Source organism: Herpailurus yagouaroundi, unplaced genomic scaffold (assembly GCF_014898765.1).
Source record: "Herpailurus yagouaroundi ecotype Mexico unplaced genomic scaffold, PumYag 163, whole genome shotgun sequence".
Taxonomy (NCBI): domain Eukaryota; kingdom Metazoa; phylum Chordata; class Mammalia; order Carnivora; family Felidae; genus Herpailurus; species Herpailurus yagouaroundi.
The window spans coordinates 35,053,050-35,068,637 of NW_024412404.1; the positions used below are offsets into that span (position 1 = coordinate 35,053,050).

The following is a 15,588-nucleotide window of genomic DNA, read 5'->3' on the forward strand; positions in this document are numbered from 1 at the left end:
AGGCTTTGTTGGTTATCTCTGTGTTTACGCACGCTATCTGTGAGACACCTTTGCTCGCGCTCTGAAAGATGCTTCTGTGAGACGTAGTCTTGGCCGTGGAGCGTTTCAAGGTGCTCCTTTAGCCGTAGCCGTTCTTCCAAAACCGGTAGTGAGTTTTTGAGTGAGGTATTTCAGTGCCGTTTTCCACGCGAGGGATAAACTTGCTTTCGTTTTCCTTTTGCTTTCTTGGACCTATGCGAAGGAAGATTCTTTAGGTAAAAATGGGGGTGTACTTTTTCAGTGATTAAGTTATTATGTACGGGGTGTGTGTTTTGTAGATTACTGAAAGCAGTTTTCAACCTCCTGAAAATTCAATCCTCGAGTATATTTCACTCAGTAAGAAAGTGCCATCTTGCTTATTAATTCTTGCCTGTGCAAGAAAAGGAATGATAGCCACTAGCTGGTAGGTACTGCCTACCAAGTGAAGTGATTTTCTTGTAATAATTTATTTTGCACTCCAAATATTGTGATGCTGCAGGTACTTTTGGTATCTCTCCATTTACATATGAGGAAACTGGGGCAGTTGGGGTCACACAACAGTGAACTCAAATTTGAACTCTGGCTGTCTTCAGAGTTGTTGTTTTTGACCCTATACCTAAGGAAATATACGTTAATGTTTAATTAACTCTATGTAATTGCAAAATTACTTAAATTGGGAAATGCACCCCAAAGACAACTAATGAATCAGTTCGTTCTCTGCCATTTTATATCAACAGTAATTTAGATTTCTTTTGCTGACACTGTGAACACTTGTGAATGTTGTACACGTATTTCCCCATTGAATCTTCAACTAGACTGTAAAGTAGATACGGTTATTAAATACATTATTATATTATTAAACCTAATGGCTTAATTACTAGTATAAACTGTTTTTATTAAAGCATTCTATGAAGTAGATCTGTTTTCACCTCGTTTTACAGATGAGACAACTGAGGCGTGGAGGGGGTGGGGAAAGGGGGAAGTCCCACAGTTTGTAAGTGGTAGAGCCAAGATTGTTTGTAGGCCATGTGATTCCAGAATTCACACTTTTTAACCAGCATGCTATACTTTCACTCCAGTAATACTAGTTTTGTTATTACTCACCCATAGTTGACCATAATCAGTTACGGTAATGTTAAAAAATTTTAATAGAATTGGGAAGTTGACTGTGAACCACCTTTCCTCATGGTATGAATTTCCATAGTACTTTGTTTCACAGTATTATCATTACTCACTTGATTCTCATTTTGTTTATTGAAAGCATGTCACTTACTGTTTTGTTTTCATAGGCTGTGCACCTAGCAAATAGGCAATCAGTGAATGTTCTTGAATTTCAAACTGTGGTAAAGAATATTTTATATTACACAGCATATATAAGATTATATAAATAAAATATATGTACTTACTAGCCATGTAATAGGATGATAATTATAAAGGGTGAATCCTGGGGCAAGTGTCCAGAATTGAATCAACTTCAGAGATTATGAGAGTGATAAAGCCCTCATTCTTTTTTTCAAATAGAGCATGAGGGGCAGATGGGCAGAGAGATAGAGAGAGAGAGAACCCCAAGCAGGCTCCACACTGCCAGTGCAGAGCCCTACACAGGGCTTGAATCCATGAACCCTGAGATCATGACCTGAGCTGAAACCAAGAGGCAGATGCCTAACTGACTGAGCCACCCAGGCACCCGATGAAGCCTTCATTTTGAGTAGTATATCTTCAGTTTTGTGACTCATGAAGGTTTTTGGGTAAAGAAGTACTATTTGAAGAAAGATCATGAGGTGCAGTAAGAATGAATACATTTCTAGCATGCATTAATTCAGGGGATGAAAACTCACATTTTTCTTTTGAAAGATTTTTATTTAAGTATCTCTGCACTTGGGACTTGAACTTAAAACCCAAGATCAAGAGTCCCCTGCTCCACCTACTGAGCCAGGCAGGTACCCCATTTTCACATTTTATAGAAAGATCTCTCAAAATTTATAGTACCATAAGTATTTGCTGATTAAACTAGAATCAAATGACATATACTTTCAGTAAAATTTTTAAGTTTCTGAGCAAGCATTTTATAATCAAAATTTTTGGAGTTGTTATTGTTGAGGGATAGGTACAGTAAATGTAGCATTTCTTCAGTAATTCATCATAGAACTTAAAACAGCAGTTTTTAATCCACTTTTAGTCCTTCCGTGAATAAAGTATATAGCTCTTTTCAGTTTTTATGCTAATATAATATACTAATATAGCCAAAAAGCTAGCAGTATTATGGTCTATTGTTATTATATTTTCTTTTTATGTATAAATATTGAAAGAATTTGATTAATTTTTATAGTTTTCATTTCTAAGTTATTCCCTACTTGACCATGGGGAAAATTCTAAGAATTAGTTTCTCTCTACATGTCTTTGGAGGACAAAAAATTCACTATACAAAAATAAAGATTCTTTTTCTTTTAGAAGAATATATGCCCACAATATTTATGGGCATATATTTAGAAGTACCTAAGAGAGGAAGAGCTTGCTTAAATTCCTTAATGAGAAGCATTTACCTTGCTTTAGGAGATTTTAAGATTTGTGAAGAGTTGGAGAATGGCTTTGACATTGATTTGCTGCAGTTATTTTCGTTGGCTTTTCACCTTCATTTCCTTTTGAAAGAAGTCATTGTTAGTCTAAGACTTAAGAGTAGCCTTAAAGTATATGTAGTGGGGGAGGGGAAAGGTAAGAGTTGGGGTAAGTCTTAGGCAAAAGGAAAACAGTTCCTATGGTGAGAATGAAATATAACTCAACCCCCATGCCCCCAAATCTGGTGTTGGTGTTGGGAGAGATAATGAAGTGTAGGCCCTGGGGAATTTATGCCCTTGGTGTCCATTGGCATACTCTTTCACTCTAGTCCTCGAGAGATTCTCCGTGCGAGGCACTCATTGCTTTCCACAGCTGGAACTACAATTTACTTTAATATAACAAATAAAATTACTAAAGAACAGTAATGGTAGATAAGGTTTACTACAAAATTATTTTGAAATATGGAGTTATTTTAAAGGTTAGTCATTGATTTCGTTTCCTTAATTATGTACAAATTAGTATAACATGATATTATCTTAAATCTTTAATTACTTAAAAAAAATGTGTGCTAATTTATTCTGGACAGGATTGAGGTAGCAGATATATCTAAATTAAGTCCAGAATATTTAATTAAAATTTAAAACAAATTTTAAAAATTAAGATTTTTTTTTCAAAATCTAAGTAATTTCATCTCCCAATTTATATCTGTTTCATTCATTGACTTCCTGTTGTAATCACAGTAATATATTGGTAATAGTAAAAGAAAGGCTGTCCTGAAAGAACTGAAAATAGAGTTTTGTAAGATGTCAACAGATTATCTTCATGGATAGAATAACGGGTGTTTGTTTTATGGGTCTCTTTTTAATATTTTTCTATAATGTGTATTTATTATTTTCATTGGATTTCTTTTTAGGTATCTTATTCTCATTGCTTTTGTAATAGAAAAATGTATTTTGAAAGAAAAGCTAGAGAGATAATAGAACATCTAGGAAAAACAAGCCGATACACAATGATGTCTGAATTACAAGGTCAGGCCTTAACCATTAAATTAAAGTTAGTTAGGTTATGCTAACTCAGCTTCTGCATCTGCTCTCTCTCACTCAGTCACTCTACTCACACATTTTGTCCCAGGAGTAGAACTGCTGGTTTGTAAGGTTTGCATGTATTTGGCTTTGGTAGATGAATTCAACTCTTGGCTCACTTCAGCCCACTTAGTGCTTTTTTTTTTTTTAATTGAGATCATACTGGGTTGACAAATTATGAACTGGATTGTGCCTGTTTAGGTAAATAAAGTTTTATTGGAACATCACCCTTCCCATTTGTTTACATATTGTCTGTTCTTGTGCAAAGGCAGAATTGAGTATTTATAAGCCATATGCTTCAATATTTAAATATTTACCCTTTGGCTGTTTACAGAAGAAAATTTGTGGACCACCGAACTATAGTATTTATTTGTTGCTTTTATGTTTTATCAGTGTGATAAAGGATGATCAGTGATTAATGTGAGAGGATTCCTTCTCAGCCACTAGACTATTGTAGACTTAGAAATCACTTAATAAATAAATGGTGAGTACAAGTAGTATGAAAAGCAGGTTTGTGAGTTGAAGATATACAGAAGTAAAAGATAAAGCTAACCGTAGGGGAGAGTAAAGTCTAAAAGAATGGCAAAGCTCTGGGGAACAAAACGCTGAAGAGGAAGGAGGAGAAACTTGTGATAAATCATAAGTAGATTTAGCATGTTGAAATATTTTGACAATGCAATTTTTAAAAAATTTTTATTTTAGGATTTTCTTTTCTTTTTGTTGTTGTTCTTTTTTTTTTTAAGGTAATCTCTAGACCCAGTGTGGGGCTCAAACTCACAACCCTGAGATCAGGAGTCACATGCTATATACTGACTGAGCCAGTCAGACACCCACCCACCCCAGTAATATATTTTTTTGTTTGTTTTTTTGTTTTTAAAGTTTATTTAAATATAAAGTTTATTTGTTTTGAGAGAGAGAGAGAGAGAGAGAGAATCCTTAGCATGTTCTGCAAGTGCAGGGCTCAGCTCACCAACTATGAGATCATGACCTGAGCTGAAATCAAGAGTTCAATGCTTAACTGACTGAGCCACCCCAGCCATACAATTTTAAAATTCTAAGAATAGATGTTCTAGTTCCTAGCCAATGAAATGAGTTTTTAATTCAAATGCTCTTTCAAATAAACCTGGTATCTAAAAATGTTCTTTCCTGAAGTCATTTGATTGTTTAAAAACTTAAATCTACTTGAATTAAATATTTACTTTCTAGTGTTATGAATTAAATATTTACTTTCTAGTGTTAATTTTATATATTTAAAAAATGGACCCTCAATTCAGTGGATGCCAGTAAACATGTCCAGTGTCTAAAATTTCAATATTTTGGTATCCAGGCTGCATCATACCAAATGGCATGTTGAACCCAGGAATCAAATTTTTTCAGCTTTGTTCTAGTTTTTGGTTTGGAAAATAAACCATTTTTACTACTAAAGTAAAAATTATAAAAATCTTTTCCCCCCATTAATAACAGAAAAACTATTAAACCCGAAGAGCATTTATTTATACTTTTTTTTTTTAACGTCTTATGAAAAACATCACATATGTCAGAAAACTTAATAATTATGGAAATTTTCTTTTTGGATAGGCTCGCATGTCTTGGGATAGAGAGTCCGTGGACATTCGGTACCGTAGACTTCAACATTTGCTTGAAAAAAGCAATATCTACTCCAAATTTTTATTAACTAAAATGGAACAGCAACAACTAGAGGTATGTGTACGTGATTGATTATAACTGGTACCTTAAATTAAAAAAAAAAAAAACTGCTTTATTGAGAAAGAAATTACGTACAGTAAACTGCACACATTTTAAGTTTACTGTTTGATGAGTTTTGACCACTGTATACACCTGTGTAACCACCAATACAGTCAAGATAAAGAACATTTCCATCACCCCAAGAAGTTCTCTTGTCTCAGCGATGCCCATGCCTGGCCCCCAGACCAGTGATTTCTGTTTTCTGTCACTATAGGTTAGTATTGCTTTTTCTAGAATATTATATAAATAGAACCATGTGGTAAGCACTTTTTTTGTGTCTTCTTTAGCTCAGCATATTGAGATTTTGTTTATTCATACAGGCTGTTTCTTTATTCCTGAGCATTCCATTATATGAATATACCACCATTTATTTTTCTGTTACCTATTGACTGATTTTTATCTTGTCATATTTTTTGGATGATGGAAATTGTGAACTCTGTTTCCCAGTCCATTTTTTTGGAAAATTGCTTTATTGAGTTATAACTGATATGCACAAAACTGCACCTTTATAGTGTATAATTTTATAAGTTTTAACATGAATACACCCATAAAGTGACCATAAGGTGATGACATAACCATCAACTCAGAAACCTGTCCCCTTTTTCTATTGAGGTATAATTGACATATAACATTAGTTTCAGGTTGTGATTCAATATTTGTATATGTTGTGAAATGATCACCACAGTACATCTAGTTAACATCTGTCACCATACATAGTTTAAAAAGTTTTTTCCTTATGAGAAATAAATAAATATATATATATATATATATACATATATATATATATTTAGTGTTTGTTCATTTTTGAGAGAGAGGGAGACACAGAATCTGAAGCAGGTTCCAGGCTCTGAGCTGTCAGCACAGAGACTGACACAGGGCTCGAACTCTTGAACCATGAGATCATGACCTGAGCCGAAGTTGGACGCTTAACTAACTGAGCCACCCAAGTGCCCCTCTTAGCAACTTTTAAATATGCAGTAGAATATTACTAACTATAGTCACCATGCTGTATAGTACATACCGCTGACTTATTTTATAACTGGATGCTTGTACCTTTTGACCTGTCAAAAGGTCCTCCCACCACCACCCATCAGTCTGTTCTTTGTATCTATGAGTTTGGAGGGTTTTTGTTTTTGTTTTTGTTTTTAAGATTCCACACGTTAGATTATGTGGTATTAGTCGTTCTCTGAATTCTTTCACTTAGCATAGTGCCCACAAGGTTCATCCATGTTGTTGTAAATAGCAAAATTCTATTTTTTTATGGCTGAATTCCTGCCCCTTTTAGAATTTTTTCCCATCCTTTACTTCCTGTCTTCATCACCAAATAGCCACTGATCCACTTCCCATCATTAGAAATTCATTTGCACTTTCTGTTGGTAATTTATTATTTTAGCTTTTATATTTCTGAAAATTTCTTCGTCTTTGTTTTTGAAAGATTATTTTTTTTTGTAATCTTTATTTTTGAGAGAGAAAGAGTGTGAGCAGGGGAGGGGCAGAGAGAGGGAGACACAGAATCTGAAGCAGGTTTCAAGGTCTGAATTATCAGCACAGGGCCCAATGTAGGGCTCAAACCCACAAACTGTGAGATCATGACCTGAGCAGAAGTCGGATGCTTAATCGACTGAGCCACCCTGCGCCTGAAGATATTTTATTGAGCAAAGAATTTATTTTTGTTTAGTGCTTTCTTACTCCTGTCCTGGTGTCCCTACCCTCATGATATTTCACTGCTTTCTAGTTTACATTGATCATGACAAAACCAAAAAATTTTTTTCTTTAAACCAAAGTTTTAATAATGGCCCACAGGACCATAAGTCTGGTTGCCTCACTCAACCCCATTACCTTTCAGACCTCATTTCAGGTGTGTTTCCTGCTTTGGGGGCCTTGCACTGGCTGTTTTGTGTTTGGAACCATCTTCTCATAGATACCTGCATAGCTAAGTTCATCATCCCCTTCAAGCCTTGGCTTAAATGTTTTCCCAATGAAGCCTACCCTAACAACCTTAAATGAAATTGCTATCTGACACCTTTCCATCAGCACACTCCTAGTACCCTTGACCTTGTTCTTGTCTTCCCATTGCACTTAGTAAGATATATTATTTTTGCCCACTAGAATGTATGAAGATTTATAAATTTGCAAATATCAAGACTACAATAATTTCCTGTTCCCATCATTCCCATCTCATAATTATCAGTCAAGATTTTGTTGTATTTGCTAAATCTTCTTTTTCCTTTGTTGAATTCCTTTTTAAACCTTTGTATGGTAAAATGAAACACAGGTATAGGAGAATAAAACAATCATGCTTAATGAGTTGTTTCATGCTTAATGAGTTATCGGAAAAATATCTTCTAACCACTTCTTGGGAATGGTTTGAATCCTTTTTTGTCTGTGTTTTAAAGCTTTGTTAGGGTGTATATGGAATAGCTTTTAGTCTAGGAATAACTTGGCCCCTCTTCTGAGCACTCTGCTTGTTGCCTTCTATGTTGGCAGGCCCTTTTACTTTGCCTGACAGGGGTGTAAACTGTTCCTGTTTCCTTGTGAGCACAAGATTGTTCTACCAGCTTCTTTCTGGTGGCTCTTTCCTGGCCTTTCTGTTCCTTCAGGCAGGAGAGGAAATCTGTTCCCTATTGCTCTGTAAAGGCTTGAAGTGCAAATTCTCCCTTGTTTTTAAATCTTTATATAGTTTCTTCATTGTGAACATGTTTTTTGAAGTGTGTGTTCTAGATTTTGCACTTTCTGCTTGTGACACTAAAAACATTATCTTGCAGGAACAGAAGAAGAAAGAGAAATTGGAAAGAAAAAAGGAATCTTTAAAAGTTACTAAGGTAATATATAGTAAGATGGAAAATCCTGTATGCATTCTTAAATATTGAAGAAATACTTTTGTAATCCTTTTTTTTTTTTCTTTTCAGTTTACTTATTTATTTTGAGTAAGGGAGAGCACACAAGTCAGGTAGGGGCAGAGAGAGAGGGGAGAGAGAGAATCCGAAGCATGGGGACTCGAACCTATGAACCATGAGATCATGACCTGAGCCAAAATCAAGAGTCAGACGCTCAACCTTCTGAACCACCCAGGCACCCCTCTTTTATAGTCTGACTTTATTGATCATCTACTTTATTTTAACCTTCTGAAAACCTATCTTTGTTACGAGCTGCATAGAAACATGTAAATATGTTTCTCAGTATATTTAGATATGGAAAGACAGCTAAATATAACCCTTTTGTTTCTCATTCTGTTTTTCATAACGGCAAAATTTCACTTTTATAAGTGGCCAGCTCTTTTGGTGCTCATAATGATTACTAATCTTTTCTCCTTAGTGTCTCCAGCCTCCTCATGTCAACTTGCATCCATAATGATAATCTAAATTTGTATCTTATTCGTGACTACAGCAGTGGAGCCAAAATTGGAGAGATAAACATTTCAGATAAGAGAGCATTTGTTTAGGGATAGCCTGAATTTTATTTTATCTTATTTTTTTAATTATTTTTTTAATGTTTGTTTATTTTTGAAAGAGAGGGAGAGACAGAGCGTGAGTGGGGGAGGGGCAGAGAGAGAAGGAGACCCAGAATGTGAAGCAGGCTCCAGGCTCCACGCTGTCAGCACAGAACCCAACGTGGGGCCTGAACTCACAAACCGCGAGATCTTGATCTGAGCCAAAGTCAGATGCTAACCGACAGAGCCACCCAGGTGGCCCAGGGATGGCCTGAATTTTAGATGTGGTCTTTTGAGGGGAATATGTTTTAATATGAGGCTGTTTAATAAGTAAGCTCTATGCTCATTGTGGAGTTGCATGCTCCATTGACTGAGCCATTCAGGTGCCCCTACGTTTGTTTTAATTCTCAAAAGGCTCTGTTAGATAGAGGTACTGTACTTCTCCCCATTTTCCATATAAAGAAGCTGAATGCATAAAGTACAGTCCATCCTCATTATGCACAGATTCCATATTTGCCAGTTAGCCTACTTGCTAAAATTTGTTAACTCCAAAATCAGTACTTGGGATTTCATGGTCATGGTCATTTGTAGACCTGTTCCTGTGCAGAATAGCAAAAAATTTGTCTTCCAACACGCAAATTTCTAACTGAAGTTAAACACAGTGGTGCTCTGCCTTACTTAAGCTTACTATAAACAAATGCCCTTTTCATGGTTTATTTAATGTCATGATTTTTTCATTTTTATGGGTTTTGTTGATTTTGCTGTTAAAATGACCCTCAGCCATATTGTGCTGAAGTGCTGTCTAGTGTTTCTAATGCAAGAAGACTATGATGTGCCTTATGGAGAAAATAAATGTATTCAACAAACTTCCTTCAGGCATGAATTATAGTGCTGTTGGCTCTGAGTTCGCTGTTAATCAACATCTATATTAAATAAGATGTCCTTAAATAGCAACACACATAAAACAGGGTTATGTGTTGATCGGTTGATGAAATTGTGACCAGAGGCTTGCAGGAGCCTGAGCTTGTATTTCTTCCAGAAGTAGTGATTTGTTGTTCACTAATCTAGTATTTGTAGTTACTGTATAGAACAGAATGAGAACTCACTAACCTGCTGATAGTTACATATTCAATAAATAGTAATGTTGGAGTTTGTTTCATACCCCACACTTCTTTACTAATCTGGCTTGATCAGGTAATATCAAAATGCCAATAAGGGTACCTTTAAGTCCACTTTATTCTTAGTGTGGTTATTGGTGATGTTAAAGTATATCATAGATAATTTTGCAACAAAAGCAATTTTTGAAAACTGATACAAGATAATTTTTAATATTTATTTATTTATTTAATTTTGTTATTTTTTTAGAGAGATCGTGAGCACGGAAGGGCGGAGAGAGAGGGAGACAGAATCCCAAGCAGGCTCCAGACTGTCAGCGCAGAGCCCATTGTGGGGTTTGAACCCCAAACTGTGAGATCATGACCTGAGCCGATAACCTGTTGAGCCACCCAGGCGCCCCTAAGATAATTTTATTTGCTTAATCATTTACTCCCTACTCTTCAACTTGTTGTTTTAATCCATTGTTCACTTTTGCCTAGCTAACTTTTTATACCAGGGTTTTCTAAAGGTGTCAACCATTAAGTTCTGCCTCTTCCATCTCACAGATCCCTTTTGGTACTTTCTTGTTTTAATCTTCTTTTTACTTTATTTTAAAATTTACCTTCTTGGGGTGCCTGGGTGGCTCAGTCGGTTAAGCGTCTGATTTCAGCTCAGGTCATGATTTCGTAGTTCGTGAGTTCAAGCCCCGCGTCGGGCTCTGTGCTGACAGCTCGGAGCCTGGAGCCTGTTTCAGATTCTGTGTCTCCCTCTCTCTCTCTCTGACCCTCCCCCATTCATGCTCTGTCTCTCTCTCTGTCTCAAAAGTAAATAAACATTTATTAAATAAATAAATATAAATAAATAAAATTTACCTTCTTGGGGCGCCTGACTGGCTTAGTTGATAGAGCTTGATCTTGGGCTGTGAGTTTGAGCCCCATGTGTGGTGTGGAGTTAACATTAAATAAATAAAATTTACCTTGTTAATTTTGATTTCTTATACATATTTTCTCCCTACATTTGGTTGTCTTTTCCAACTTTCATTTTGAAACTTTATTTTTGAATATCTCTTTCTTTCCTGTTTTCCCCTCATTAATATTTTTTCAACTAGTATTCTCTTCTATTTCTGCTTTCAGTTGTATTTAGCTTAAAATTCTTACTGAAAATGAGTAGTTCTTCCATACCATACCTACTGAATATCTTTAGCATAGACCTACAGTTACAGAAGATGTGTGTAGTAATATAAAAATAAAAATGTCTTCTATGTTTAATGTAGAAATTTCTCAAATGGAAAAAAAATTAAGGAAAGTAGAGTTGGCAGGAAAAAGAATATGGTTACAAACAACTTTTAATAGGGAAATGTAGAAAAAAGGTTACATGCTGGTAAGTATAATAGTAAAGAGTTGTGAATGTGGTTCAACTGCAAGAAACATTTACTTAATCAGTGCCTTTTAATATTTAATACCATAGAAGTCCCTAGAAAAATAATATTTTAAATTCTTGTTTTATAGGGTAAAAATTCCACTGATGCAAGTGAAGAGAATCCAGGTGAACTTCCTTTTTCTGCTTTTGAAGCATGTGTTTTTATTTTTGCTTTCATTGTTATCAAAAATAAAATGATTTTTTTTAATAGTTATGAGAAAGAAGAGAGGAAGAGAAGATGAATCATACAATATTTCAGAGGTCATGTCAAAAGAGGTAAAAAAGTGGGGAGGGCACATAAGATTCAGTGTTCAGTAAAACCTATTGTGGATTTTGAACCACATTAAAGCTATATGGATTGCTGTTACTTATTTGGCTTTTCAGACTCTTACGGGAAGTTTTTCAGACTGTTGAGGGACTGTTTCAGGCAAGAAGATGGTACCATCTTGTTTGTTAAAGGAGCATGAGCTTGGCCTAATCAAAAGTTACTATAATTTCTTATAACTTAAAGACCTTATCTTCAGAACTTTGTTCTTGTTCCTTGTTAAGGAATTTAGGGGAACTAAAATATACTGACTTTTTTTTTTTTTTTTAAGATTTTATTTTTAAATTATCTCTACACCCAGTGTAGGGCTTGAATTCACAACCCTGAAATCAAGAGTCGCATGTTCCATTGACTGAACCAGCCAGCTTCCCCATCATATACTCATTTTTAAAACTAGATCCTTTTTTACCTTCCTACTTGTGACCTCATAAAATAGGAATTAAAAAACATGTTCATTTATGACAAACCTTAATATTCCTTAGGCATATTTTAATGTGTTACATTCTTAACATTAAAAAAAATTCTAACAGTATTATCTACTACATTTTTCTTTAACCTAAAATTCAAACTCTTGGGATCTTCCTAAAATATAAAATTTCACATAGTATTTGTCTTTACTTTAGGGATGCACTCTGGTATTTTCCTTTTATTTTTTTCCTTTCATTTAAAAATAATGGTCAGGACCCATTTTATTGATTATGGAACATGGCCTGCAGTTTGAAAAACACCATTATTTAGATGTATCATAGTTTAGCCAGTCACAACTGTTACTTTAATGTAGCAAATGTTGGTGGCATATTGCCTGTTGGCAGATGTTGTCCTACATGGATAAGGTCAATTAGTAAAGGAAAGTAGACTGTCTTTGCCTTAGCCTATGTCCAGTAAGAAATATATAGAAAGTAATCAATTATAATTGAGTGCTGTTGAGCCTATAGAAGGACTCTCTAAACTCAGGCGTTAGGTTCTTAAAATCTTCTAGAAGGTGACATCTGAGTTGAGACTTGAAGGATAAAAGTTAAATCATCCGGAGGTTGAGGGTAGTTAATAGGGAAAAGTAAGATACAGGGAAGATAGTAGAGAAGTGTTCTAGGAAGAGAGAATAACCTTTGACCAACATCCAGAGGCAGGAGAGATCCTGGCAAATTTTAAGAACTTGAAAATACATATTTGTTTCCAGTTTGTATGTAAAGGAAAAGGTGGTAAAAGATGAAGCTAGAGGTAAGCAGAGTCAGGAGGTTAGTTATGGGGTTTAGTTTTTAACAATAGTTCATAGCTGGTATTATGTTTATGTTTTGATTCATTCACAGATTGTTCAAAAAGATTCAGCTTAGCTAGTCATTTTAAAAGACCACTCTCCTGCCTGTTTACTGTATCCCTTCAGCCTTAGGGTATGAATTCCTATACTTGCATAATACTTTACATACACATGACACATAAATCGACATGTATATATGTATGTATGTATGTGTCAGCCACTTACTGATATGTCCTATCATTCTCTTATGCATCTTAAATTTAAGATATGTTCAGAGTTTCGTGAATGTATCTACTATTTCATCCCCTTTGTCCTCTGCACATGGTATTCTCTTCTTGAAATGAAACCCTAACTTTTATCTTCAGTGATTATGCCCTGATGACAACTTTTTCAGATAATTTGATGTAATACTCACCTAAGTCACCAAGTGGCACTCAGGTATTGCTTGTCCTCATATCCTTAGCATCTAGTAAATACTTAAAAATCAGAACACTTTAATTCTGTTTTTTTATATTTTATTTTATTTTAGAGATTTTTTTAAAAGGAGAGTCGGGGAGGGGCAGCAAGGGGGAAAGGGAGAGGGAAAAGAGTGAAAATAACTCAAGCAGGCTCCATGCCGCACAGAGCCCAACTCAGGGCTTGATCCCACAACCATGAGATGGTGACCTCAGCCAAAATGAAGAGTTAGATGTTTGACCAATAGAACCATTCAGGTGCCCCTATTCTGTAATTTTAACTTATTTGCCTTACCTCTTGCTCAGGATTGCAGACTCAGGTGTCTATCCACAGAGGCCTAAAGCGGGCAAGAGGTGGAACTATAAAACATTTGGAAGAGAATCTTTAAATACCAAGAATACCTCAACACAGACTCTAGAGCAGAGTTTAGAAAACCTTTTCTCTAAGGGTATAGATAATGTTTTTGGCTTTGAATAATTTAGTGGGTAACTACTCAATGCCGAACTTTGCCATTATAGCCTGGAGGGCAGTCCTACACAAATTAAACAAATGAGCTTGACTTTGTTCTAATTAGACTTTATTTACAAAATCAGGTTGCCAGCTGGAGTTTGTCCACAGGCTGTAGTTTGCCAACCCCTCTACTAGAGGATTATTGACATGTATGCATTTGGACCAAAGTCTCTTCAGATAAACTTGTATTTAAAACACAAACCAAAAAACCTTGAAAATTTAAGAGGAAATACCCCAATTTTTAAGAGTTGCTAACTAAGGCGAAGAGTTTTTTGAGACACTATAGGCTTAATTTTGCCTGAGGTCCACCAGTTTGAGTCCTCTGCACTTTAATTAGCTTGAGAGCCTTATCCCCATTTCCTGGCATGAAGTCAGAACAGAATAAATGTTCAATAAATAAATGAATGAACCACATGCATTGTTATTTTATTTTTGTTTTCTAATGTTCTAGGAAATTTTGTCTGTGGCTAAAAAAAATAAAAAGGAGAATGAGGTAAGAGATTTATGAGATATACTAAATTTAGGAGCCATGTAAGTAATAGTTTATGGGTCCTTGGGAGTTCAATAATGATGCAAGTGCCTGTAACCATATGGATATGTACATTCCATATGTATATATTTCACAGCTTGTAGAAGCTGTGAGAGATGTCTTAATCTTGTTTCTGACCTTAAAGATTGTCTTTGGTTCTTTTGGGGAAGGTTTGATTCTTACCCCACCCCCTGTTTTATGTAGATAGGTTCCTTGTTACCTGAGTATTCACTATCCAGGTACCTTCCATTACAAGATTTCTTAGGGAAGCAAAAACAATTCTAACATGAAAAAATGTTCACCGAGGGATATAAAAATTAACTTACCTATCAAAGATTAATAGGTTCTTGGGAAAATTGATGACATGATTATAAGTGAGAGCTATTCTGTTTGGCCACCATAATTTTGACCAAATTTACATCTTTTAAGTGCATTTTTTTATGCTTTTTTCAGCATAAGGATTAGTTTATGATACAATTACAGCTTAATGTTAAATGTAAATAAGATTTAGCATATTTTTTATACTAGTTGTACTTTTTTATGTTTTAATTTTACTTAAATCCAAGTTAGTTAACCTAGTGTAATAATGGTTTCAGGAATGTATTATTTTTTGGGGAAAAAGAGAGAAAATGTGAGTGGAGGAGGGGTGTGGCAGGGCGGGGAGCAAGGGTTGCTGAGAATGCCAAGCAGGCTCTGTGCTGAGAGCAGACAGCCCTATGCAGGACCCAAACTTTGAACCATGAGATCATCAACTCAGCCAAAGTCGGACACTTAACTGAGCCACCCACACACCCCTTAGTTGCATTTTTAAAGATAAGGGTTCAATCAAATCTTGTCTGATGTACTATGGAGTTTTCGCCTCATTTTATGATATATGATAAATAAGGATACTGCTGTCATGTTCAATCTGATGAATTTTGACAAATACTTAACATCTGGGTAACCACCATTCAAATCAAGCTCTAGAATCTTTCCACGTGAAAGAAGGATCCTTGTATCCCTTGCCAGTCATTTCTCCACCCCCAGACTTAGAGGCAACTGCTTTTTGACTTCTGTCAAAAATCTGCCTGAATTTTGGAGTGCCTGTGTGGCTCAGTTGGTAAGCTTCCAACTCTACATTTCGGCTCAGGTCATGATCTCCATGTCGTGGGATTGAGCCCCACATCG

General features: G+C 35.5%; 1 protein-coding gene across 1 annotated transcript in view; it reads left to right on the forward strand.

Moving 5' to 3' along the window:
- Positions 1-15,588, forward strand: part of HELLS (helicase, lymphoid specific) — a 38,565-nt gene that overhangs the window by 2,208 nt on the left and 20,769 nt on the right. Inside the window, exons 4-8 of the mRNA XM_040485910.1 lie at positions 5,235-5,357; positions 8,168-8,224; positions 11,436-11,472; positions 11,558-11,622; positions 14,344-14,385. Coding sequence (XP_040341844.1) covers positions 5,235-5,357; positions 8,168-8,224; positions 11,436-11,472; positions 11,558-11,622; positions 14,344-14,385 — 324 coding nt within the window. The remainder of the gene's footprint in view (positions 1-5,234; positions 5,358-8,167; positions 8,225-11,435; positions 11,473-11,557; positions 11,623-14,343; positions 14,386-15,588) is intronic.